The 27,076-nt window shown below is 52.1% G+C and overlaps 6 protein-coding genes across 6 annotated transcripts; 2 read left to right on the top strand and 4 right to left on the bottom strand.

Annotated features, from left to right (window-relative positions):
* Positions 1–6,562: 6,562 nt before the first annotated feature.
* GLRG_09723 (uncharacterized protein) lies at positions 6,563–7,513 on the top strand (the record flags this gene model as incomplete). The annotated part of the gene is made up of 1 exon (XM_008100408.1): positions 6,563–7,513. One exon carries the CDS (start codon positions 6,563–6,565, stop codon positions 7,511–7,513), a length of 951 nt encoding a protein of 316 aa, XP_008098599.1.
* A 1,342-nt stretch (positions 7,514–8,855) lies between these two features.
* On the bottom strand, positions 8,856–10,362 carry GLRG_09722 (O-methyltransferase; the record flags this gene model as incomplete). Its single annotated transcript, XM_008100407.1, has 4 exons — positions 8,856–9,172; positions 9,299–9,768; positions 9,836–9,962; positions 10,029–10,362. The coding sequence occupies 4 exons, from the start codon at positions 10,360–10,362 to the stop codon at positions 8,856–8,858; spliced, it is 1,248 nt and encodes a 415-aa protein (XP_008098598.1).
* A 1,426-nt stretch (positions 10,363–11,788) lies between these two features.
* Positions 11,789–13,093, top strand: GLRG_09721 (methyltransferase domain-containing protein; the record flags this gene model as incomplete). The annotated part of the gene is made up of 2 exons (XM_008100406.1): positions 11,789–12,251; positions 12,426–13,093. The coding sequence occupies 2 exons, from the start codon at positions 11,789–11,791 to the stop codon at positions 13,091–13,093; spliced, it is 1,131 nt and encodes a 376-aa protein (XP_008098597.1).
* A 649-nt stretch (positions 13,094–13,742) lies between these two features.
* On the bottom strand, positions 13,743–14,666 carry GLRG_09720 (endonuclease/Exonuclease/phosphatase; the record flags this gene model as incomplete). The annotated part of the gene is made up of 1 exon (XM_008100405.1): positions 13,743–14,666. The coding sequence occupies one exon, from the start codon at positions 14,664–14,666 to the stop codon at positions 13,743–13,745; it is 924 nt and encodes a 307-aa protein (XP_008098596.1).
* A 1,566-nt stretch (positions 14,667–16,232) lies between these two features.
* GLRG_09719 (uncharacterized protein) lies at positions 16,233–17,613 on the bottom strand (the record flags this gene model as incomplete). The annotated part of the gene is made up of 4 exons (XM_008100404.1): positions 16,233–16,660; positions 16,721–16,788; positions 16,853–17,355; positions 17,434–17,613. 4 exons carry the CDS (start codon positions 17,611–17,613, stop codon positions 16,233–16,235), a joined length of 1,179 nt encoding a protein of 392 aa, XP_008098595.1.
* A 1,174-nt stretch (positions 17,614–18,787) lies between these two features.
* On the bottom strand, positions 18,788–20,675 carry GLRG_09718 (cytochrome P450; the record flags this gene model as incomplete). Its single annotated transcript, XM_008100403.1, has 5 exons — positions 18,788–18,953; positions 19,024–19,698; positions 19,793–20,158; positions 20,237–20,357; positions 20,417–20,675. The coding sequence occupies 5 exons, from the start codon at positions 20,673–20,675 to the stop codon at positions 18,788–18,790; spliced, it is 1,587 nt and encodes a 528-aa protein (XP_008098594.1).
* Positions 20,676–27,076: the final 6,401 nt, after the last annotated feature.

Genomic DNA, 27,076 nt, shown 5'->3' with positions numbered 1-27,076 from the left:
TACAAGCTCCCTACATAACGCCTTCGATGAAGAGGACTCCAAGAATGGGTGCAAGCTTGTTGATAGTTGAGTTGGCAGTAGCGGAGGATAGACCTCTGAGATCCCTGTTCCTATAAGCCTGAATGCAACACGCCTCTACTACTAAGGTGAGGGGGCTAGGGTTTGGTTATATAACCTGATCTTAGGGCCTGGAATGCTGAGTGTCGATAATCACCCATGTGCGCGTTCATCTCTGCGATGTGTTACGAAAAAGGCCGATCCGATACGTAAGTCCATAGTACGGCTCCCGAACCGCCACAATATCACTAACCTGATCGAGAGTCACATCCGTCTGGTGGCGGCGATCAGCCACAGAGGGAAGCCGAAGGAGGAGGCTACGCAGCCACTGGCGGGTGAAGGATTTCTCGGCAATGATGAGGAGGAGACGGACTAAAAGCTACGATTTGCTGCTTGGCTCTCGTTCTTACTAGTGACGGAGGCCACTCCACACGGGAGGATTAGGGTGCTGACAGCGATGATCCCTGGAGAGGCCGCGACGCGCCCAAAGAGGCATGCGGACCCGGCTTAGAGGGTGAGATGGACGGTAAGCCCAGATCTCATCGGCGATGGGCCGGGAATTGGGGGGTCGGGGGTCGGGGGTCAGACAGATAAGTGACAGGAAGCTGGTCAGGGCCAAGGCAGGGCAGGCCAGAGGAAGAGGATTTGACTCATGTTCAGCTGCTTCGGGGTGCTTGAGGAATGTGGAAAAAGAAACGACGGGCAGCTCGACGATCTGTGATTGGGGGTGTTTGTGTCTGCTGGGCGAGTTGGTGGCACACATACCATGCACATACACACACACACACACACACACCAGCAGCCACATGCTCCCGTTGATACCTAATGGCACTTGGTAGTGGCAGCTACAGCAGCAGCAGCAGCAGCAGCAGCAGCAGCCAGTCGTGGAATTGCACGCGTGTCTCAAGGCGGCAGGGCCAGGCGGGCTGGCCAAGGGCGGGTGTGGCCGAGCGGCGAGGAATACCTAGACCAGTCCGATCCAGCCCGGTGGAACGTGACCCGTGTGCTCGTGGATCATTGCCGGTTCTGGCGTGTACGAGTCACGGACTTTGAAGGCGTGGACGACGGTAGAGGCGGTGGCTGAGGTCCTTTTGGGTTCGTGAACCCCCCCAGGGACGGGATGGGGAGGGTCAGATGAAGGCTTCGAGGTACGACAAAGAAAGCTCGGATGGACGAGAAGAAGGCGCAAGAGTGGCGTGTATCTAGATGTACGGCGACGATGCCAAGGTTGATGGCATGAATGCTGCTTCGTCGTGTGGTAGTGGAGGTGGTGGTGGTGGTGACGGTGATGGAGGTGGTGAGGGTGAAGCAACGCATTCGTTTGAAGATGAACTCTCTTGCGCTACACGTCTTTTATCGCAAGCCTCGGTTTCTTGCAGCTGGTCTTGGACATGAAGGTCGTCCATCAGTTCTCAGGAGGATGTATGCGCACGTAAAGCGAATCGATCGCAGCCCACGGGGGCCGGCTATGTACGATGACCACCACCCTGGGGGCCGTGTTGTCGCTGACGTACCGGTACGTACGGTAACGCGGTAAGCGATGATTGGGCTCGTGTGAATCAGGGGACGGTGCGACGGCGTCCAATCCGTGATCAATTGACTCTGCAGTGGACGTGGTAACACAAGTCTAAGACGAACGTGAAGGGGGAGTCTCGACATGTGAAAAGGAGTCGACGAGAACCGCGCGCACTTGACGTCCAGACAGACGGCGCGCGTGAATCCTGCAACGGAAATAGCATATACCCCAGCGTCCAATGAGCTGGGCTCTGGCAACGTGGTGATCGTCGTCTCGCCCGTTAGAGAGAGAGAGAGAGAGAGAGAGAGAGAGAGAAACAGAGACAGAGACAGGCACATTATGACAAGACACACACACACTTGTGTTAGTATCCCTCTCAGGTGACTGCAGCCTTGACATCAGGCTTTGCGGTCCGGCGTTCGACGCTGGGTGTTGATATCTTCTGGCTTGTGATGCGCGCGACGTCTCGTCACATCGGCTGCTTCATCGTGACCTGACGGAACCCGAAGCTTTCAAGGCCGAATGTATAGCACCCTCTCTGTATCCTGTGTCCTGCGTCCTAACCCGCACCCGATTGCCTCATTCGGCAGAGAGAGGGACGCATGACAACTTGGTGAAATGACAATCAACTCTGATTCCCCCGTCGTTCATGCTCTCGCGGCTGACCCAACCCCCTCGTGTCACCAAACAGTGCGGCGCATAACAACCTTCAACCAAGGCCAACCCTGACAGGCCCTCTTTTGTAGCTTGCTTATTCTTGTTCTGCCCCCTCCCAGAGGAATTTCCCCGGACAATCAGCCAGCCAGAAAGGTAGAGGACGAGTTTAAACCTGGACACGCCGATGCTTGACTCGGACTCACTCACCCACACAGATGTTTGCATTTTCAGTCAGGGCCCTAGCGACATCGGCGGCTGCGCGGGAAAATCCCAGTGAGGGGCCGCCGTCCGTGAACACGCACACGTCGGAGGAGGGGGGGGGACCCTGTAGCGCGTCTCGCCTTGACGGACTCCCGTGGCTCCCCTTGGCACAACTTACAAGGTGTGTGTGTGTGTGTGTGTGTGCTGCCATTGTCGAATAAGCCCACTCACACACACACACACACAAGCTAGTGGTTGTCACTGTCAAAAAAACAAGCGCCTTCTTGGTGCCTCCGTGCCTCTGTGCCTCTGTATCAGACAAGCGGGCTGGCTGGTGGACCGAAACGGCAGAAGAAACGAAAGCGAGACAGGGCAAATAACTAGGTAGGTAGTCTACTACAAACAAAACGAAACACCAGTTCGCGCCGCCCCCCGGTCGTCTTCTTTGGTTCGGTTCAGCTGGAGAGACAGGCCGAGCTCACGCCGGCCCAGAGAGAGAGAGAGAGAGAGGAAAAGAGGGTTTCTCACTCTGCATGACCTGTTGGACTTTTCCCGAAAAGAGACATACATGGTAAATGCCACCGAAAAGAACCGCCATCCCGTTCCCGCCCGTCCTTCCCACCGGACGCCGTTCATCAGAAACGGACCAGGGCTAGAGATGTTCGCCCTTGGGCGGTGGGAGTCGGTCAAAAGTTAAATCCTCGTGCTGCCCCCCCTCTCCCCACCAGATCGAGTGTTCAATAAAGTGAGCGGGCTAGCTCTCATCCATCCCCGCGGCCGACTAGGTAACAGCGCATCAAAGGTGGAGAGTGAGTGTGACACTACGCCGGCGGCTTATCCTCGTCTTGAAGCTTTTCCGTCCATCGCCACTCAGCACTGCGCGTAGCGTACCACTCTAGTCCCTAGACACATGCACGACTCATCTTCAGTAACCCATTCTCTCTCACTCTCTCTCACTCTCCGTATTGTCGCTCATCCTTCTCGTTCCCTTGCTAGTCTCGCAACTACACTCATCTTCATCCCGTCTCACTCATCCGTGTGTCACCGCCACTCCGACCAGAATGCCCTAGAGGCTTTTTACCCACCGTGAGCCCCAACATTCTGCTTTACCATCGAACCAACTATCCGGTATCCCCGCGACTCATCGTCAAGTTGCGCAAGGACCCATCCATCCATTCATCCTCTCACGATCCGCCGTCCTGCATACAGACCCTCTCTCTCTCTGCCTCTCTCGCCCTCGCTTTACTCACTCCCACTCAACCCACTCATCCACTCACTCACTCACACGCAACCTCACGCGCAGCCTGCATGCACTACACGCATACGTGCGTCAAACCCTGTAGTTTCTGGGCCTCTGTACGGATACAGCTCCTAGTCCGGACCAAGACCGAGTGCCTAGCTCTCTCTCTCTCTCTCTCTCTCTCTCTCTCTCTCGGTGTTCTGCTCTCACTAGAACAACGTTAGCTGCATGAAGAGACGCCGCATTGCATCCTCGCAACGTACTTGAGACGACCCGTATCCGCGAATCCCAACCGCAGCCCGCCAACAGCGGCCAGGGAAAAAAAACAAAAAGAATACCACGCGAGACACCTCCATCTCTCATTTCATCCGCGGGTTGATATCCGTCTCGTGTTTCCCCATTCCCCCCACCCAGTCCATCATAATCATCGTCATCTTGGTCGTCTCCACCGCACTGCATCAACTTCACACGCCCACGGTCGAGAACTCAACCTCAACTTGACGCCGGTGCTGCTGCTGCTCTCCAACCCGTCAAAGTTACCGTCATCTCATCTCGTCCTGCTAGCGGGTTGGGCGTTCCGTTAGCGTCTGGCAACAAGAACCACCGGGGCCTACTACATCATCGTCCAGAGTTTCGAAACCCTGCGGCGGCACAAGAAGGGCGTGAGGAATCCTTTATTTTCTTTGCTTGCCTTTACCTTTTGTCCCCGTTCTTCCTTCTACGCTTCCATGACCAGAAGGCCTGTAGAACCCAAACGCGTTCGGGTCTCCTGTTCACCCCATTAATAAACTATCACCGCCATTTCTTCTCCTTTACCCCGTCATCGCCCTGTTCCAGCCAGCCCTGCCCAGCCCACTTGCGCAGCTCTTCTTCCTTACGGGTTGAGACACGCATATTGGGGGCCTCGGGACCTGGATCTAGACCTTTGCACTTGACATCGGCGGCTTGTTATCGTCTCATCACTTGGGCTCTCTCTCTCTCTCTCTCTTGCACCTGCATCCCCTTCCCTTCCGTCCTGCAGCCGCCGTTCCGCCACAGCCACACCAACACCACCACGTTGGACTCGTCGTCACCCCCTCCCTCACTCGTCTGATCTATTTTCACAGGCCGTTATTTGTCCTGCTGTTCAATGCTGCACGCTCGCATTGCTGCCTCGCCCATTCGTCATCCTCACTGATCCTGGTACTCTCGCCCTACTACGTACATAGTACTACCTATACCCAGCCATCTATCGGAATTGGATCCCTACTCCCTTCCAGCCCTGCTACGCTGCCAGCACATATCTGATTGACATTGCTTTACTCCGTACATTGTCATTGTCAGCGTCCAACCTGGTCCCCTTACCCACACTGCACATCGGTAAAGGAAACCCAATCGACCAATATATTGAACTGGGGGGGTGGACAGCAATACCCGACGGCTTATCCTGGCACGCAAAGCAACGCAACACACAACACATCATCAACCCACGCATAACCCAACCATCAACCCTTATAGAGAGACGCTCTCACCCCTGCGGTCGCTAGGTTCGTGGCCTTTGTACCTACATATTCTACATATCCAACCTCGTCCTCTCTGCAGCCTCACCTCCCCTTCCTCTCAGGGTCTTTCCCGTCATCCACCCCACGCCGCAAGTCTGGTAGCACAACGTGGAATAAGAAACAAAAGAATTCTACGAGGGCTTTGTGCCAGCCCTCCTCCATCATCCCCCCTCATTCCTCAGCAAGACATCCCGGGTCCCGGCTGCAGCGCCACGAGACACCCCCCGCCCATCGGGCGGCTCACCGCAACATCCTGACCCAATCACGGACTTCTAGCCAGCCCACGACGACAACTCCCCCCTGTCACCCCTCGACCAGGGGGTCGATCACCAAGACGCCGTCTTTCAACCCATCAACACACAAAACGACGAGAAGCACAGGCCCAATCTCTTCTGGTTTTGACATATACAGCCCCGGTCCCATCGTCCCCTCTAGCCCTGTCAGGACCTGCATGTGCCGCCGCCGCACGACAGGCTTCGAAAACAGCGAAAACAACGACAATAACACACCTCTCGCTTGTTCATCTCTGCATAAAGACCGACAGGGGGGAGGGGGTTCAAGACAGACGAACCGAAAGACTAACGAAGCCCACTCCGACACACTCTTGTCGTCAGATCAACGTTGACAGAACGGGGGGGGGGTCCCTCACCAGATGGGTTCCTGTCTGGGTTTATTTTATTTTTTCCTCTCTCTGTGTCATTGACCGCAACTTCTGACACCACTCCGTCGAAAACCTCGCTCTCATCTCCGTCTCTTCTCCTCATCTCGTCAAGGACGTCTAGTCTACTTAATACAACACATGCCCCTGCGAGGGCCCTCCGCAAGCGAGATATCTCTCCTCTCTCTCTCCCCCCAGACGTCGTTTACCTTCGCAGCTCGCAGCTTGGTTACTAAAAGCTCGCTCGTCGGCATCGCTGTTCTTGTCAACCACCGACTCTCTCTCTCTCTCTCATCCTCCCTTCGTCTCACGCACACCCACACACTCACAAGGACCAACCCGGGCCTTTTCGCCATCGCTCGCATCTTGCGCCGCCGCTGCGTGTGCCGATCAAGTGAGGGGGGAAATCCTCCAATGGATCTATAGTGAGGATTCAAATTCGATTGTTTTGAGTTCTACAGCATCCGCGTATACATACCCTTTTATTCTTTCGCGCCCGTCGCATGAAGCCAGCAGCAGCATCTTGTTCGCCTCGGTGTCCATCTACTTCTACAGCTTCGTGAAAGAGACCCTGGTCGACTCTTTTCATGCAAACACACAACGCTTTACACCCATCATCTCTATATCCTACACACACACACACACACACACACACACACACACATACAAACAAACGCACATACGCCGCAGTCATGTCTCGCCTTTCACCGTTCCCGACGTTCCGCGCCGAGTCCCGTGCCAGCGTCGCGGCCTCCGACACGACGTACCACACCTGCGCCTACCAGAGCTTCAACGACGTCGAGCTCTTCGCCCCGAGCTCGCCGCCCTCCAGGACCCCCGTTCCGGCACCGGCGTCGCCGCCCTCTTCCTCCCACCAGGACCCCTACTCTCGCCCGGACCACTACCCTCACCACAAGGACGTCGAGCCCGAGACGGCCGAGATGCGCCGCCAGGATTCCGGCTACGAGTCCCTCCCGCCGCGGTCCTCCTTCTCCAACCCGCGCCGCTCGTCGACGGCCTCGTCCTCCCACTCGTCCTCTAACCCTCGCTCCCGCGGCCGTCCGACTATCCGCCGCGCGCCCAAGACGAGCCCGTACCCCACGGCCGCCCGCACCAGCGGCGGCAGCCTGTACCACCCGCAGCAGCGCCAGCACCTGCACTCGGCGCTCTCTCAACCCCCCGTGACCTTCTTCCACTTCCCGGCGCACCCCACCGACGTCGAGCTCGCCGCCCGGCGGCCCCGCGAGGACGTCGAGCTCGAGCAGCGCGTGCTGCTCCCGGCGGGGGCATCATCATCGGCATCAGCAGCAGCAGCAGCAGCCGCCTCCGCCTCCGGGGAGGAAGGGTCCGCCGACGTCGCGCCGCTGCCGCCGCAGGCAACGCACTATTGGACCAGCGACCGGACGCGGCGGCTCGAGTACGCGGCCATCGACGCCGCGAGCCGGGGCGTCAAGGGCTGGGTCAAGAGGCACCTGGTGCCGGACTGCTTCGTGCCCAAGGAGAAGCACGTCGCCTTCGACGACGACACGGGCAGCGTGCGGCGCTACCGCCTCGAGCTCGACGAGGAGGCGCCCTGCGAGAAGCGCGGGTGCGGCGGCCGCCGCAGGAGCTGGTTCGCGTGGAAGCGCTCCAAGACGGCTTGAACAAAAGAGTCATCTTTGGTTGCGTCTTCCCCCTTTTCGTCTTGTTTTGCTCTCCCCCCTTTTTTTCGATGCTGGTGTTGACGCTGCTCTTTTTTTTATTTTTATTTTTTATTTTTTGGGATCATGGAATCAAACGTGGGACGGGTGTTGGAGCGCGCAAATCTTTGGGTCGAGTGGGCATATGGCATTTTGCACAAGCGGTGTTTTATACCCAGCATTTGGTAACGTTGGATTGTTTATACTCGTTTTCTGTTTTCATTTCGTCGCTTTAATCTTCATTTTTATTATGTTTTTCTTTTTTCTTTTCCCGCCGAGAGAGAATCCTCCCGGGTATTCCTCTAAACACGGAGAGACGAAACGGATCGCATTGGTTTTCGAGCATCAGAATGGCATGCATAGCGCACACATAGACGATAGATGACGAGATGAGAACCCGATCGGAGAAGCCGGAGCAGAGAACTCGGTGAAAGGGGGAGGGAGGGGTGAGAGACGGAGAGAAATGTCTTTGAAGACTGCGGGACTCGTAACGTGGACTGGACGTTGTCGATAGCTTCAAACAGACTGATTTACACTTCCACCAGTGCCTCGAAACTCTCCACCTTTGCGCTATTCTGTTTTTGTGTATGCCATCTCGGACTTTGCCTCCCACTCTCGTTCAATGTCCGATCGAAAACTGGGCGGCTTCACCTGCTGGTGTCGTGGGCCCCCCCCCCATACACCGCTAGTCCCAGGTCCCCATGCCTCGGGAACCATGGGAATGGTTGTTGTGGAACACCGGCGCCCTTCCGCCCGGGCCCGGAATCCCGGACGGTCCGGTCCGGGTCAGCCGCCCCTTCCGGACAGACAGGCGGTGAGGAAAGCAATTCTGGGGGCATTTGCCAATGGTCTGTTGGTCATCAGACCACGAGGTTTGCGAGTCAGAACTTTCAGGAGGCTCGGATGGGGCCGAATTGGACGGGTGGAACGGAAGGCTTCATTCGGCATTAGGTTTCCTCATACATGTATGTATACAGGACACATTGCCCCAATTATGTTCACGGGATGGCTGCCGGCTTATAAGGATGTTGTTATAAAGACATGGCTGTCTCCTGTCCATCTTATGCATAACCCCCACGGCCGTGTCGGCTACCTTACCCATCGCTTGTCTCACTATCTTCACCGCCCATCAACGCCACCTCTCCTGCACCCGTCACTGATGCACGAGCGCATACGTCTCTCTCTCTCTCTCTCTCTCTCTCTGTGTGTGTGTGTGTGTGTCGATCTCTCCGTATCTGTCCCTCTCTCTCTCTCTCTCCCTGTCTCTCCGCCGATGCACACGAGCCTCCCCGATCTCAACGGTAATCTAGTCGCTGGCCTTGACGCACTCGATCACGGCCAAGTGCCGCCAAGGTCCCTTGCCCATCGACACGCTGTTGATCTTCAGCCCAGCCCTCCCGAGGACGTCGGTCCAGCACTCGAGGGTGCGGTGCTTGCCGCCGAACGTCAGCATCATAAAGTCCAGCATCGTCGTGGTCCAGTGCGGCGGGTTCGCCGCCACGTCCTCCTGGATCAGGAGCCGGCTGTCGCTCGTCATGGCCTCGGCTATGATGCGGAGCATGTTGACGCTGACCTCGTCGCCGTAGTTGTGTAGACACCGACGGATCCAGTATGTGAGGGCCCCTAGACACGCACCGTCAGCCCGACCCCGTCTCGTCTCGAGGTTTCTCCGTCGTCTCTGCGTCAGAGTACCGAAAAGAATAACGGTCTAGGGATATGTGTATATATATATGCCCAGTGATGCCTTACCTTTGACGGGCTGCTCTTTATGAAAGTCCATGACCTGCTTCTGCACAAGCCTCATGTCCTCGTCGTCCAGCTTCTCCACGGCCTCCACCACCTCCGGCCGGTCCTGCAGCACGCACTTGTCTAGCGGCAGGCCGGGGTTCTCGCCGTGGATCGCCTTGATGGACTGACCCCTGCCCGCGCCGACGTCGACGAACAGTGGCCGGTCGGACGAGGGGTGCGCCTCGGCGTACTCGACCACCCAGCCAAAGTCGTATATGCCCGCGATGGGCATCTTCTCCTCGATCGGCCCCATCGCGCGCAGGAACCTCTGCAGCCGCGGCGGGTCGTGCTGCAGCATCTCGTAGAAGCTGTACTCCGGCACGCCGTAGGCGTACGTGGCGGGGATCTGGTTGATGGTCTGCGGCTCCTTGCGGCCGTACTTCTCAAAGTAGGCCGGCAAGCGCACGTACGGCACCAGGCCGTTATCCCAGCTGTGACGGTTGTCAGTACTGTGAACTGTTTAAGAGCCAAGGGATGGACATGGGGGCTGCGACGTACGCCATGCCAAAGATCAAGCCTATCGGGTGTTCGTTGGCGTAGACGCGTGAACGTTTGGTGTGCGCGACGGAGTCGTCGCCGACTTGCTCCAAGAAGTTCACCGACGTAAGAACACCTCCGATACGTCCTTTTTCCCTCCCTCCCGCGCATCAGCAAATGACTTTCGGCAAAAACCCCAGCGGGAGAAACTCACGTATCAGTGCCTCTTCGGCATCCACCTTGGCGGCCAGCTCGCCGTACGAGATGCTCCCCTCGAGCGGGATGCGGTCATACACCTTCCACTCCGCAAAGAGCCTCTTGGCGCCGAGCTCCGCAACTTGCGCCGTCGTATCGAACCACTCGTCTGCCGGGTCCTTGACGGCATTGATGAGCTTCGTCGCGGCTTCGATGATCCGCCGTCGCTGGGCCTTGTCCAAGTCTCCCCCGGACGGCCCGGGTTCGGCCGCGAAGCTTCGGAAGGCCGCATTGACCTCCTCCGTCGCTGTGGCGGCCTCTTCTAGGACCGAATTGCCATGGTCTCCCGTCATTTCTGAGCGATATGCTTTGTTTGGACTGTGCCTGCTGGGGTAATCAAGCTTTGTCGAATATGTCTGGTGACGAAGATGACCACGAGCGTAGTGCGCCGCACCACGAGGGATTCTTTTGCGTGCTTCAGTGGCTTAGAGCGTGTGCGGGAAAGCCTGCAAAACCAACAATTTGATGGCGCTGGTCACATAGACACGGACGGCCACGACTACAATGTATCCAGGCCGGTTAAACTGTCGGGTCTTCGTCAGCACAGCGATAGAGCAGACTCTAGGTTTGCCAATTTCATAAGCTCGACTTCTATAGCCACACTACGAATGCGGGGTCGTGTCATTCTATACCGGATCTTATGAACCAAGTCTAGCCGGATGCGGATCCGGGCCGCGACTCACAAATATGCCGCAGCCTTCGTTTGTTTGCGCCATATTCGGCAGTATCTGGCTTCCAAAACACACACGGCCTTTGCTCTCTACACTCCGGCAGTTCGTCGCATGTGCAGACACAGCCGTGCCGCGCCCCTGGCCCGTTTGCAGGGTCGGTGGTAGCAGAATAGTATATCATGGGAGATGACTCTGGCGCGGCAAGGAGACCTAGGGTTCGGAGTGCTCACGGTCGAGGGATGTAACCGGCCAGCCACAGGAGACACTACGTGGCGCCATCACCGAGCGACAATGGGCGTCAAAGTCGGAGCTATTCCCACCTTGGCAACGTCAGCCCTCCTCCGGCCGAGCCGGCGCAGAATCCTACAGAGAGCTAGCAGACACGGCATACGGCGCCAGTCTGCAACCAAAGCTCAATCAGCAATGAAATCCTCACGCGGAGACGGAGCATGCCGCCGGGCCAGAGGGAGAAAATGGCTCAGGGCACCACGCTGGCTTCTTTCCGAATCCACGGTTCCCTCACCTTCATCCACGCATATCCCCCTCCCCCAATTGACCTTTTCTGGGTGCCTTTGTTTATTGCAAGGAAGTAGAACCCAAAAGACATAGTTAGGCCTCTTGAGATCTCTGCAGCTGCAGCTAACGGCTTTCTTTTTACCCTGACGCGTCTTGTTTTGCCTCTTTCGTCAACGGCTCGGTGCCACGCAAGATTGGACCGGCTCGACCCAGGTTTCTGATCCAGATCACCCTCTCTGGCATTACGTGCTTTATGAGTTTTAATGTTCCAACGGAAATTTGTTGCGTACTCAAAAGTGTGCCTCCCCTCCCTCCCGGCCCTCTTTGCATCCTTGCCTACTCTGACAATCTCCTTGATCGACGGAATGGGTGTCTGATGTTGGTTTTGACAAGTTACAACGCATCCGACAGCACACTGCTAAACCGGGTCACCGGCAACCTTTGCAGGGAAAGAAAAAAAGGATCGTCGGTCAAAGGGTGCTGATAACGCATCACACCACCGGACCTTGGCTCTGAATATCATTCCGCAGCCATGGTAGACACCACGGCGGAGGCGACGGCCAGTTTGCCATCACCGCCCCCGAAAGCTTCGGCCCACACCCAGCAGTCTCAGCCCGAGTCAGAACGGGAGGCCGCTCCGGCGGAAGCCCTGGAGGCGGAGAACACGGTAGAGGCCGACACGGACGACGGCGCGTCGTCGCAGGCGAGCGAGACATGGGACGAAGGGTTCGACGGACGGAGCGCCAGCAACCATTCAGCCTCGACGTCGCTGTCCAACAGCGTGCGCGACTACGTGTTCGAGAACTCGCGGCGATACCACAAGTACATGGAGGGGAGGTACCTGATGCCCAACGACGAACCGGAACAGGAGCGCGAAGACATGAAGCATGCCATGTGCGTCAACGTCATGGATGGGAAACTGCACTGCGCGCCGATAGAAAACCCGCAAAAGGTTGTCGATATCGGCACGGGGACGGGCATCTGGGCCATCGATAGTGAGTTTTGAGTCCCCGAGTTGCTCCGTATTCTCTCCCACACACATATACTCTCTCTCTCTCTCTCTCTCTCTCTCCCTCTCTCTCTCTCTCTCTCTCTCTCTCTCTCTCTCTCTCTCTCTCTTTTACTCGCCCTCTCTCGCTCTCTGGATTATCCACTAACCTGTCCCAAAGTGGGCGACGAATTCCCCGAAGCCGACGTCGTCGGCATCGACCTCAGTCCCATCCAGCCGACCTGGCTCCCCCCCAACGTCCGCTTCATCGTCGACGACGCCGAGGCTGAATGGGTCTGGCCCGCCAACTCGATCGACTTCGTCCATGCCCGGCACATGTGCATGGCCATCAAGGACTGGCCGCGCCTCCTGTCCCAGGCGCACCACGCCCTCAGGCCCGGCGGCTGGGTGGAGCTGCAGGAGCTGCGGTTCCACCTCCAGTGCGACGACGGGACGATGCCGGGACCGGCCCAGTACGGGTACGGCCGGTTCGTCGATCTGTGCATGGAGGGGTTCCGGAGCTTCGGCATCGACCCGCTGGGCATGGAGAGAAACGCGGAGCGGCTCCGTAGCAGCGGCTTCGAGAGGGTCGAGGAGAAGGTGTGGAAGGTGCCCATCGGGACGTGGCCGCGGGACCAGAACCTCAAGACGATAGGGCTGTACAACCGGAGCATGCTCACCGACGCGTTGCAGGCTGTGAGCATGGCGCCGCTGACGAGAGGGCTGAAGTGGAGCGCTACCGAGGTGGAAATCTTCCTCATCGATGTCCGGAAGAGCCTGATGAACTCTTCGATACACTCGTATCTGACGTTCCATGTCGTTTACGGGCAAAAGCCTGGCGGCGTCTAACCCGGCGCTGTCTGTAGTAACATTGTTCAGAGATATCCCATTAATGAACGCCGCAGAATGCCTGCCTTCAACTCGGTACATGCTGTTCTCATAACCATATCATCATGTTGACGTTGCATAGTTCGCTGGCCGGGGCGGGGGTTTGACCCGTGGAACGATCGACTATCGCGGAAAGACGGGGCATGTCTCGCCTATGAGAGCCACACATGAGAACGGATACGCGTGTATGAACTCAACAGCCTTTTTCTAAACGGCAATGTGAATCCCGGAACATGTTCCGATCTACAAGCGAACGGAACGTAAAGTGCATTAGGGCCAACTCAAACCAGCATCATCCAAGACGGCATCGATGACGGGCAGTTTTGCGAAAGCCAAGACGGCAGTGTTTTTCTAGGGAAGTGAGCGCACAACCTCCGCAAAGCCATCTGTCCAGTTCTCTTCTCGCATTGCTTTCTTCAAAGACGAGCCACTTTCGCCGAGAGCTGGGAATATACAACACTCTCTCCACGAAGACCGATATAAACCACAACCTACGCCATCCCCAGGTCAAACTCGGTTTCTTTATATCAGCCTTTCTGGGCACATTACCCGGTTCGGACACTTGTGATGCGCGTGTACTCCAGCAGAAACAAGGATCAAATCCGTCGACCTACGGCGCTGCTTCGATGCTGACTTGGGCGTCGAGAACTACAGGCCGGTGATCCGAGATGAAAAGCCGGTCGTCAAACCGATTCGGCAGCACCGCGTGGCTCAGGAACTTGATGCCGCGAGCAGCCGGGTCCCGCACGAAGAGGTGGTCGATGAGCATGTCGTCCCAGTCGACGTCCGTGAAGGCGGTATACGTCTTGGAGTGGCCCGTCCTGTGGGCTTCTGGGACGACGTCGCTCGCGTCGCGCAAGTTCCCCTCCGCGACCAGCGTCTTGTAGGCGGCGTTGTCCGGCTCGACGTTCAGGTCGCCGCCCAGAAACACGGGCACGGCCGTGTCCTCCGGACCCGACCCCGACTCCCATCCCTTGGCGAGACGCACCAGGAGCTCCGCACTGCGCTCCCGCGCCGTCTGCCCCTCGTGGTCGAAGTGCGTGCACATGTAGACCAGCGGCAAGCCGGTCGCGGCGTGCCTGAAGGACGCGACGGTGGCGATGCGCGGGAGCGCGGCGTCCCAGCCCCTGGACCCGGGGACATCCGGGGTCTCGCTCAGCCAGTAGGTCCGGTTCTCGACGAGGTCCCACGTGTCCGGCCTGTAGAAGATCGGGGAGAACTCGCCCGCGGCGGCGCCGTCGTCGCGGCCGACGCCGACGTGGGCCCAGGCGGGGCCGAGGTCTTGGGCGATGTCCAGGAGCTGCTGCTCGACGACTTCCTGCATGCACAGCAGGGATTCGGGCCGGCCCGCCGTCTCGTAGTTGAGCTGGGCGGTGAGGCGGGGCCGGCGCGTGGACCAGTATGCTTCGTTCGGGCCGGCGACGGGCGTGGCCCAGCGGATGTTGTATGTCATGAGCCGCAGGGTGAGGCTCGTCGTCTGGCAGGCAACGCCGGCGGCTCCGAGGAGCATGGCCGCTGTCATACTAGCTTTCATGTTGGCTGCGTGATGATCCCGTGAGGTCGGGTAGAATCCACATGTCCCGTGGAAAGAGAATTTCATTGCCATACTTGACGTTGCAGACCATTTATATGTCCTTCTCCGCACAGCTCCCACGCCATGTCTACAAAATAGAGGAAGAGGGGGGGGGATATGAGCTTGAATTATGACGATACGGGCTCAACTGCATGCTGTTGTCACATCGTTCATGCACGCGACGCAACTCAGTGATACCTCATTGTGTCTGCAGCCCCAGCACTCGCCATTAAGGAGAGCCGTTACAGCACGTTCCATACATCACCGCCATGATCGGGCTTCATGTGGGAAGCAAGTTGCCGTTCATTCGCCGGCGAAGCGAGCTTGCTAGGCCCAGAAGAGGCAACGACTGGAGACGAAACCGCTTGGCAGACGGGTCGAGTCTGCCTCTTGGTCGGGGAATACGATCCAGGCATGTAGTCGTAGCAAGCGGAAGAACAGCGGCGATGACGAATGGAGTCGTGGCGGAGCGGGCCGCCCTATACAATAGACTCGGCCGATTGCGCTTGATGATGAAGCTTCCTGCGCCGTTGTATTACATGTTCTTGTTTGCTTGTCAAGGCTCGCTGACCGTTGATCACAAAGCCTCCCCTCATATTAGGCCAGGAAGACGCAGCATTAATTCCAGGGGTTCTGAGGCAAATTGCAGAATTTCTTGGATTCCGCACTAAAGTAAAGGGGCAGGGAATCTTTGATGATCCCTAGTCGTGTCACTTCACAAACAACCAAGGCCTTGGCTGATGGCTGGAAAAAGCGATTGTGGCCGAAGTGCCTCAGCCTCCGGCCCCCCTTCAAACCCGAGATTTCTCCTTCTCTTCTCTCTCTCTCTCTCTCTCTCTCTTCGAGATTGTTCTCCGAGACTGCATGTGCAAAGGACATCCTCCACTGCAAAGTCACTGACGCGCACAACTTCCTTGGTGGGCTCGGCTATCGGATCTACATCATCTCGCACTGACATGAGAGGACCATGATTCCACTTTGTGCGCAATTCCCTTTCACATTATGGGTACATTATGGGTACGAGTCACGAAGGTTCCGATCCGCCCACGTTCCCGAATCATACCTGGGGGCCGGGTGAACGCCACATCCGGATACCTGACTTGTCGGGGACCCGGTGTACACTGTTGGAAGACAAGGACAGGGTGGTATTCCCATCCGTTGCGTGTCGTCAGCAACTTGTCGAGGGAAAACTCTGCTCTTTGCCTCTTTTTCCCATCGAATAGGAGTCGGAAATCCCATGACCGCGGGTCAGTCTTCCGCCAGGCCAGGCGAGAGTAATAACGTAACGATCCTGGCCCCTGGGGGGCGGCCCTGTTGCGGCCTTTTGCGTCGTTGGCCAACTCCCCCTTGTCTTTTGGATTGATCCCTGTCCAAGAACAGGGACGAGCAACCTGGTGTGGAGACGATGATGTGCCAGTGATGGATTACTATGCAAGATTTTCTACAATTGCCTTATGTCTATGCATGTGTCTATGTGCGAGAACCCGCTGAATATTCATCTGCTTGCCATGTATGCCCTAGGGCGTCTCATCGAGCCGAGCCACTCGTCCCCAGTCGACGCTCCGAGCTCCTGGAGTTTGGCGTCATCTCGATCTCGACCTGGTACGAGTACTGGGCGTGGATGCCGCCCTTCTGTTCGACCGGAAGCAGGTCCCCCTTGTCCGAGTCGCCATCCTGGAGACGCTCCCACGACTCGTCGCCCCTGCCGTGAACAGTCGACAGGCTGAAGCCCGCGTCGGTCGGGTTGCGGAAGCGGTCGCGGCTCCGCTGGTCGAGGGGCTTGCTGCCGATCGTGAAGAGCGCCGACTTGCCTCCGCTTCCGCTTCCGCTCGCCTTTGAGATTTCTGTCGTGCCGCGAGTGCGCGCGATGAAACGCCGCAGCGAGGGTATGGATGAGGCAATGCAGCCGATGCCCGTCTCGATGTTGGAGCAGAGTACCGTGTGTGCCACCCAGACTAGTTTGGCTGTGAGTCTCGTGACGAAGAGGCAGACCTGAGGGAAGGGGCCAAGCTTACATTGGAGGTCCTGCTGGGCCTTGAACTTGTTGACGTAGGGGATGCGGATCATGGTGATGATGGATGCCCTTGGAGATGATTAGCTGTCTTGTCACGCACCTTCTCCGGGCCGGAGCGTAGCAAGAAACTCACACCGATGCAAAGGAAAGCAGACCAAACACTTGGAACTTGGTCTGCCTCTTCATCTGCGTTCCCCAGAGGATGATGGCAGGCACCACAACCAGGGCCAGATCGGTCACGATGGTCGAGCTCGTCGCGACGTGCCCGATGGCGACGAAGACGTCGACGGACCCGCACGTGCCTTCGCCGCTGATCAACATCGAGGGCGTCCACAAGGCGTAGGTGGGCGAGCAGTAGAGCAGCGTCCCGATGAAGGTGATGAAGAAGGATGCCCACGTGACGCCGAGCAACACCCAGACCGTGATGCGGAGGCCCTTGTCGTTGGTGATGATGCGTTGGATGGTGAAGCAGACGGAAGATTTGACGAGGGCGAGGGCGACGACGTAGATCAGAATCCAGATAACATAGGTCTTGAGGGCTTCGGAGAACATCCACATGTTGAGCTGGGCTTGGAGTGTTCCCAGGCCAACAAGGCACCCGTAGATGGCGAGTCCTACACATGGCACGTACGCCATCTGATTAGGGGGGAGAAGATGCCTAGGTTAGTCTCATTGATGCTTCGCCCGAAAAGGGGTCTGGGAAATCTGCCGTACAGTTCCTGCCAACATGAGGCCATCGTCAACGCCGAACGTGCCCTCGATAAGGCGTACGCAGGTGCGTACGCCGACGCATAGTACCGATATGACGAGGAAGACGGACGATACGATGATGATGGCGAGCGGCAGTCCGTGAGGCTCGAGCATTCGCAAGTTGGGGTCGACTGTCGCTGACATCTTAGCGGCACGTGTTGATCGGTACTATAACAAGCAAAGTTCGACGCCACGCTCACAAAAGTGGCCAGGCAGGCGGCGGACCCTCGAGATATAGGTAAATAAGCAACGGTATCTTGGTCTGGGGCGAGTGTATCCCTTCCGCGAATCCAGCCATGCAGGGGGGGGGGGCGGGAGGCCGTGGTAGACTAGTAACACAATCCGACTCGGGAAGTTCGATGAGAGAGACGTAAGCCTGGGAGGGCTTCCAAGAATGTAACCCCCCAATACTAAGCTATGTATCATCGCTTATTGAGAGGTCGATCCTTCAAAAGTTGTGTTGGACTTGCCACTGTTGGCATAACAGGGTCTGTATTAGTTTACTCCGTACACTGCCCGGCGGATCCCCCCCCCCCCTGCCCCCTTCCCGCCCGTCTCATGGTCCTGAGCCCGAGGCAGTTGAAAAGAGCCTCCTCAGACAGGCAAGAATATGTGGATTTGGACCAGACTGGATGATGGCGGATCCCGCCGTGTCCACTTCCACTTCGCCAATCAGAAACTCAGCCAAGGCCGAGCACACCTCGAGTTGGCGGCGCTTGACCCGCGCGGGTCCAGCCCAGGGGGGCCGTTGCAGATGAATCCACCACGCTAGGCAGAAGACATCTCGAAGGCCCGAAGGACAGTCGAATCAGACGCGGAAGATGGGTTGACAGCCGGTCTAGCGTGGAATCTGACCAGTCGTATACGATCACCCGCTAGTAGAATTGGGGGGAGATCCTCTACCGGTAGTGACAGTCACATTGGGGATTGAAACGCGCAGATCGCAGTAACGGTGAGGGATGCCGCCATTGGGATCGACCGCGTACCATTCTTCGAGACGAATAGTCGGCGGCCGAGTCTCCGCCTGCGGGATGAACCCGGACAACGGCAAGACGAGCGGCTTCTGGACGACCAAAGAAGCTGCCGTGCCCGAGCTAGACCATGTTAGACCAAGGCACACTAATCCTAGGCTGATCCGAATAGGCCATCATGAACGTTGGATCACACTTTTCCAGGTTTAGCGAAGGCAGGGTTATCTGTTTTGCACGCCTTCCCAAATATGGATGTTTGTATGTAATTAGAGGGCCAATGTACGAAGACTGAAACCTCGGCAGTTCTTGTATCAGGAAAGCCCAAGCATAGCACCGCTGCAAGGCCGTCAGACCATCTTCACACGCACGCCATTGGTCCCCGACTTGGGCACAGGGATGAACATGTCATGGTCGTACGCAACATCCTCATCCGTGGTCTCGTACAGACGCATGCTGGGCAGAACGCGCAGAGCCAGGGCCGCAAGGCACAAGTTGAGCTCACACAGAGCCAAGCTGGAACAACAACGTTAGAAAATGGCCTTCTCGCCGGGCGGCTCGTGATGCAGGAGGTGGAGAAACTTACTTCATGCCGAGGCAGGATCTGCTGCCCTTGGAGAAGGCGAGCATGCCCTTCTCGACGTCCTTGCGCCGCTGGTTGTTCTCGTCCAGCCAGCGCTCGGGGATGAACTGGTATGAGTCGGGGAAGACGCTCTCGTCGTGGTGGGTGATGACGGAGGACATGCCGACGGCGTAGCCGCGGGGAATCACGTACTCGACGGGCTTCTTGTTGAACTCGCCGCGGTACACCAGGTTCTCCTCGGTCGGGACGCGGGCCGTCCGCGCGGACACGCCGTAGGACAGGCGCAGGCCCTCCTGGAGAACGGCGCCGAGGTAGGGCAGGCTCTCGAGGGAGGTCCAGCTGGGGAGGTGCTTTGGGTCGTCGACGACGGTCTCGAGTTCGTCCTGCAGCTTCGCGAGCAGCTCGGGCTTGGTGAGGAGGTGGTAGGTGATGACGCCCAGCGCCCAGCTGGTGGTCTCGGTCCCGGCACCGACGACGGCGGCGGCCTCGTCGGCCAGTCGAAGGGAGCTCTTTTCGTTTGACTCAAGTTCGGATTCGAGGAGGGAGCCGAAGACGGTGGGGCGCTCGCGGCGGATGCCGGCGTCGAGGTCGGCTTTGGTGTTTTTGACCTTGTTCGGCAGGTCGAACTTCAGCGTTCGGATGAGCAGAGCCATGTCGGCGGGCAGGTAGTCCACGAGCCTGGGTTTGAAGTTAGCTTTCGCCCTCCCTGTCTTCTTCTCTTTTTCTCCTCTACTGTCATGGAAATATTGCCCTGCTCGGACGGGTAACATACCACTCTCCAAGGACAGCAGTGTGCTTGGTCCAGTTGAAGAAACGGAAGATGAATACGGGTCGCAGGATGGCCGCAGTCGGCGCGCGGAAGTTGGGGTACCAACCCTCCTGCGTGAGGAAACCGAAGCTCTCGCCGAAGGCGTAGCCGGAGATGGCGTCCGAGGTGAAGCAGCTGTACGCCATGGCGACGTCGAACGGCATCTGGCGCTCCCTCTCGGCCAGCAGCTTGTCGCAGAGTCTCTGGACCAGGGAGTGGACGTCGCCCTCGAGGCGCGCAATCATGCTGCGGGAGAAGAATTTGGCCAGGGGGCCGCGGCGCGCACGATGAGCGTCGTGGTCTACTGTACCGAAGCCAGACTCGCCCAGACTATAGACGGAGGGGTGGATGAATCGTTAGCTACATCTGGTCTCCCAAGATTTGAGACAATTCCGCAGGCTCCCTTACGCTGAGCCGTTGATCTGGTGGACGGGCTTGTCACGCTTGCGACCGCTGACGGCGTAGATCTCGTCCGCGAAGTTGACATCGTTGCAGTGCACCTCGTGCGGGCTGATACGGACGATCGGGCCTGATGGCAAGAGTTAGATCCTGTCGAGCCCGTCTTCTACAATGCGCTGCTCCACATACCGTACTGCTCGTGCATGCGACGGATTTCGCTCGTGTAGCGTCCGAACAGGATAACGTCGTAGTAGAACTCCGGGATGTACGTGGCCGCGGACAGCTTGGGCCCGGGGATATGGCTCAGCGGGTGCAGCGGCGAGATGTTGTAGAGGGCCTTGAGGACATGATAGACCAGCCAGATGGCGATGAGGCCAAGCACGTTACGGGCTGACAGATACGGCGTCACGCCGCCGGTGGGCAATGTCGCAGTATCAACGGTCGACATTGTGTTGATGATTGCTAGAAGAAAGAAAAGAGAAAAGAATGTAAGGAAGTTGGGTCGCAAGCCATGAGAGAAGAGGGGGGGAAATACGTTATTGCATCTCGGACTTTCAAGTCTATACTACCAGCATGCTCTCTGTGGAGGTTCTGGGGTCGCTCACAGCCATTGGCCGATCCACACATACTGCGTCCGGCCTTCGCCCGATAGAGCTACAAGGCCGAGATCTGATTCCTGATTCCTTGCATGGATGGGGTTAGAGTATGAGAGGAGGCCAAGAAAGGAGGCCTGCAGAGGGTTCGGATGGTCCGAGGTTGGCCATTGCCCAAGGGACCACGGTTCGCTGAACGAACGATGGGTTCATCCTATGGCTGACCCCATAGGCTACTTGCACTTGCAACGAAATCTCCTGGTAGCAAGATCCACGGGAATTTCTTCCTCGCGTGGCCTCCAGCCTAGTATGTGTGGGTGGCTGAAATGTCACAAACGGCCCGCGGGGTGCGTGGAGACTTGCTTTTTCGGACCCGTAGAGCTGGTTGGTTAGCAAAAAAAGCAAGCCCTTGACGATAACCATCACCAGAGTCTCGTTATATATCTCACCTGACGTACCCCCCCCCTGGCTGACCTGACCTAGGCCCACTCCAGAAACTTATCCGAAGTTTCGCCATTGATGGAGGGTAGGTCAGGTCAGCTCGTAAGTGTAGGTCTAGGCCCACATAGCGACTCAGGCCAGGTATAGAGATTAATCCTAGACTATTCCTATCTACCTTAAGTCTACCTTAGGCTATAGTTTTATTAATACAGACGTTAAGATAATTTTAGTTTAGACGCACTAGATAAAGGATATATCTCTTAGCTGCCTTTTATTTCCCTAGCCTCTACCCTTTGTTACGCTATTAATTAGGCGCGCTGCTGCCCTTTATTACACTATTAATTAGGCGTAATACTGCCCTCTGTTACTTTATTAACTAGGTGTATATAGTCTAGCCTAAAGATATTATACCCTACTTATAAATTAATCTAAAATACTTCTAGCTTATTCCTAAACTTTTTTACTTTATATCTTTTTTTACTTTAATCTAAGTTTAATCTTAAATAGCTTTATTTTTATATAACACTACTATTAATTTAAGTTTAATCTTAAATTACTTTTTATATTAAGATTCTTATTACCTACTTACTTTATTAGGGATTATCCTTAGATTAATTATAGCTTAACTATTATACTTTACCCCTAAGGCCTTATAGCCTTTACTAATTCTATAGTGTATATACGTTATACCTTATATTAATTATACTTAAAGGGCTATCCTGTTTAGGATAAAAAGGTTTATTAATTATTTCTAGAAAAAATATTATTTAATTACTAATATTTATTTAAGGATAAAGAGTTTATTATCCCCTCTAGAGAGGTATTTTACTATAGCTATAATATATTAAAGAAGGGTTAGATTATATATTACTAAGATAGTATAAGTCTACTTTTAGATTTATTTAGGATTAATCTAAGCTTATAATATAATAGTATAAATAGGCCTTAAATAACTTTAACCTATATTAGTATATAGCTACTTATAGTAACGTCTACTAGGCCTATAGTAATCTAAACGCTATATACTACTAGGATCTTACTAGTAAGTTAAACCCTAGATTAAGGGTTAATTAATCTCTACTTACTCTCTAAAGATTACTATAAGGAAGTTAATACTTATTACCTTAAGGGTATATAGTAAGTAGATAAAGATAATAATTAGACTACTAATACTATCCCTTACCCTCTAAAAGAGGCCTAATTAAAGAAGAGTATAAAGTAATCCTAGCGTAATACTAGCTTAAGTAAAAATAAATCTAAGAATAAGCTTCCTCTTAAGAAGTAGTAGAAGAAGTCTAGCTATAAGAAGAATTAAGGCTTATAAAACAAGAGAAATAGAAAAAAAGTAACTACTCTAATTAATCCTAGCCTTAATAAAAATTAATTTATAACTAAATTTATAGTTAATCTTAGCTTTAAGGTTAATTAGTTATTTATACTAAATTAACCTAAGGATAATCTCTAATAGGAGATTAAATTTAAGTAGCTATAGTAGCCTAAGTAGTATGTTATATAGTTTAATAAGGATAAAGTCTAGTATAGCCTTACTAAGTACTCCTTAGCTATTATTCTTATAAAGCTAAAAAAAGAAGTAGCCTAGTATATAAGTAAACTATGCTTTTTCTAAGATTAATCCTAGATTATTACTAACGCCTTATAGCCTAATCTTAGGGCTATAAAGAGGTAGCTTAGCCTTACTAAGTGTAGTAACTATAATAGTAAATACAGTAAGATTTTACTATAAATAATTAAGGATTAATTACTAATTATTTATAAAGTGCCTAGCTAAGAAGCGCCCTAAGCCTAATAGTAAGGGACGCTACCTTATCTAGGACTATTATAGTCCTAGCCCTAAGCTAGCTAGTAAGCCTAATAGTAAGGTCCTAGAGGCTAACCTAGAGAATAAGGCAGGGGAGATCTAGAAGTAAGCTAGGATTAATCTCCTAGGGTAAAGTAATATTTATTAGACGTAGTAAAGTAGTAAGTTAAGACTAATTAGAGTTTAATTATAGATCTTATATAGCTATTAAGGGTAAAGGAGGATTAAGGACTAATTATAGATTAATTATAAATTTAACCTAGCTAGTAATAATTTATTTTTACTTTAAAAAGATAATTAGTAATATATTATAAAAACACTTTAAAATAAAAGTAAAACACTAAATAAGGATATTTATTTTAGGCTCTAACCTAGCCTTATCTATCTTACTTAGTAAAGCTATAGCAGGCTCCTAATAAAAAAGTAATATATCTATAATATACTTAAGGTTAAGTATGCTATTTACTTAGCTAAGAATATCTAGCTTCTTATAGATAGATACCTATTAGGTAATATTATAACTAGGTATACTAAACCACTTTTAGTACATACTAAGTTAGAATAAAACGTCTTTAATCCTCCTAACACTAATTAATTCTTAATATAAGATATATTAGCTAAGAGCCTAGATTAGGGAAGAGGATAGAGGTTAAATTAATAGATTAATTAATTAATTAATAGGTAGGGGTATCTATAGATGTAGAATTTAACTTGGCTACTTTAGCTGGCTGGCCAGGCTAAAGGGTAATATGTGTGTGTGTTGCCGGCCGGGCTAACGATTTGCCAATCGGCCGGCAATTAACCGATCTATGGGCATCCCGCCCCTTAGCCTAGGGATATCGTTACAATTGCCCCCCTTCCTAAAAGGTCTGGTCCCCAGGCCGTACGCCTAGATAGATAGGATTTAAACCCAAAGGTGGGATTTAAACCTAATAGTTAGGTGTTAATAACCCTTATCTGCTCTTTAGCAGGATTCAATTTCAGGTGTTAATAACCCTTATCGCTATGTAATTAGCAGCCTGTTAGCAAGCTTACAAGGCTCTTATCTGCTCTTTAGCAGGATTTAATTAGATAGGATTTAAACCTAATAGGCAGGTATTAATAACCCTTATTACTAGTTAATTAGTAGCTATTTAGTAAGCTTATAAGGCTCTTATCTACTTATTAGTAGGATTTAGTAATATTTTTTATTAGACGTATTTACGTTATAATAACTAGCTCTTATTTAGGCCCTTACTTAGGCTACTGTTACTAACTATTCCTTACTTTAGCAGACAGTCTTAGTATGCCCCTTCTTATAGTAATACGTACATATAGCCTTACTATAGCACTTCTTAGCACTATAGCCTACTTTACTACACTTAGCATAATTAGTAGAGGCTCTTAGCCTTACCTGCTTAGTATCTACTGGCCTTGCCTGTTCTTTAGGTCAGGGTCTTTTTGCTAACGGCTTGCTGAGCGGTAATTAGACAGAGCTCTCTACAGAGGTCCGCACAGGGGTCCAGCTAGAAGCCTGATTGGATACCCGGTCGGCCTGGAGCTCCTATAGTCTTTTAGTAGTAAGGGTAACGTCCCTTAGCCTCTAGGCAGAGTGCTTCTGCTAGATTAGTGCCTGTTATAACCCTAGTTATAGGCAGTAGAAAAACGAGAAGGCTAGAGGCTAATTCTCCTCCTAGTTAGAGCCTAAGGCCTAATAGATTACTAACTATTTAGTAAAAAATTGTAGTAGTAATTAATCTGCCTGTTAGGCTTTATGTAGCTGGCTATAGAGATAACGCTCTTAAAGCTTTAGATTAACGTGCGATTAGTAAATAAACGCTTTAAAAGCAGCCTAGAGGCGCTTGCTACTTATAGCAGCTTAATAATTTCTCTATTACGTCTAGAGCGTTAGGGTTACCTTTATAAGAGCCTATTTAATATAGTGGCCTTTAGATGCTATTAGCTAAAGCTAATTACCTGCCTTAATAGCTGCTAGCTAATCTGCTACTTACTTAGGCGTGCTGTTTTCTTATAAGGTGCTATAAGTGTACGCTAGAGGGCGCTTATATTACTTCTTAGCTATTACTAGGCAATTAGTAAGCAGTTATAAAAGGGCTATATTCTAATCCTAGATAGTCTGTATTAGCTCTATAATAGATAGAGTAGATAGGGGTAGCTCTAGTTTAATTTAGTAAGTAGTTACTAAAGAGCGCGTTAATTGTAATAGTTAAGATTGTAATAATTTATTATCTATTTCCAGCCTAATCCCTCTTAGAGGTAGAAGTTAAATAATTATAAGATATATTAGCTAAGAGCCTAGATTAGGGAAGAGGATAGAGGTTAAATTAATAGATTAATTGATTAATTAATAGGTAGGGGTATCTGTAGATATAGAATTTAACTTAGCTACTTTAGCTAGCTAGCTAGGCTGAAGGGTAATATGTGTGTGTGTTGCCGGCCGGGCCGACGATTCGCCGATCGGCTGGCGATTAACCGATCTATAGGCATCCCGCCCCTTGGCCCAGGGATATCGTTACACTTAATTAGTATCTAATCTATCTATAGGCAGGAGATAATAATCCTCTTTTATAATTCTAAAAGTATTACTAAGAGATAAGGTAAGGGTTTTTACTTATTTCTTTTTATCTATAGTAATAGTAATTACTACATCTTAGGAAATAGGGATCTCTAGCATTGCTATAACAGATAGCAGGCTAAGGCAGCTAAAGGCATTAGTTAATAGATATTAAGTAAGGATTATCTAAAGCCCCCTAGCTATAGAGCTAAGGAGAATATACCCCTTCTCTTACTAAGTAAGTAAGGCCTAGTGCTATAGTTCTATAAGAAGCTCTATTTTAACTTCCCTAGTAGCTCCTAGTAAAAGTGCTAAGTTACGTAAAATTACCTTCTAAAAGGCAAGAGAGTTAAGGGCTTTTTAGTATTATAAGTTAGGTGCTAAGTATAAAGACTAATTATATATTAGGGTTTAAATAGATATATCTCCTAATTAAACTAACTAAAAAGGTTTAATTAATCTTAAAGTAATTATATATTATTCTAAGGAAGTTCTAAGATCTATAAAGGTAGTAGGATTAAGGCCTTACTAGCCTTATAAGTTAAAAAGGTTATGTTACCCTATATTTATATTACTATTCTAGATTAATCTCTAAAGGATCTAGGTATAATATTAGTCTAGGTTTAAAAACACTAGAGTACCTTTAGGTTTAGCTTCCTTCTGTTTTAAAGTATAAGCTAGGAAATCCTTAGTAAAGCTATAAATATTAGCACTTTATATTATAATCCCTATATAAAAGCTAGTATCTATAATTAAACTATTTATAGTAGCCTTATATATATTAAAAATTATAATTAAAGTAATTACTATATTAGTAAGGCCTTTATTAGCTATATCTATAAGGTTAGCTACTTAAGGTATTTAAGTGTTAGAATCTAGTAAAGTTTAGCTAGTTAAAATAGCCTTTTTCTTTAGACTACTTAGAAGCTCTAGAAGGCTTAGTGTTTTAAGAGGGTTTCCTCCCTAGCGTTTATAAGCCTTAAGCTTTTAAAAGAGGTCTAGATTAAGGTATTATTTATTAATTAAGTAGACCCCCCTATCCTAAGTAAGTAAGTAGTTAGCGTTAGGCTCTTTATAGGTAACACTAGACTAAAGGTAGTAGGGATTTTTCTTATAGAGGATATAAAAGCTGTCCTTATCTATAATTAGTTCCTATCTGTTACCTCTAGTGTGCTAACGCTTACTAGCTATAAATAAGGTCTTAGTAGGCTAGCGCTTAACTATAGTAAAAGTAAATATAGTTAAAGTAGTAAAAGGGTTTTATAGATTAATTAAATAAAAAGATAAAAAAGAGCCTTAATTAATTCTTAAAGGTTTAATAAAGAATTAAAGATTAATTAGGGTATACTTAGAATAGTAATATAGGTAAAATAGTAAAGTTAAAGTTTAAAGTTAAAGTTTACTTATAGTAAAGTAGTAAATAGCCTAGAGATAGACTAAAG

Source organism: Colletotrichum graminicola (assembly GCF_000149035.1).
Source record: "Colletotrichum graminicola M1.001 genomic scaffold supercont1.51, whole genome shotgun sequence".
Taxonomy (NCBI): Eukaryota; Fungi; Ascomycota; class Sordariomycetes; order Glomerellales; family Glomerellaceae; genus Colletotrichum; species Colletotrichum graminicola.
Note: the sequence above shows the minus strand (reverse complement) of the source record. Positions and strands in the feature narration are given on the sequence as shown.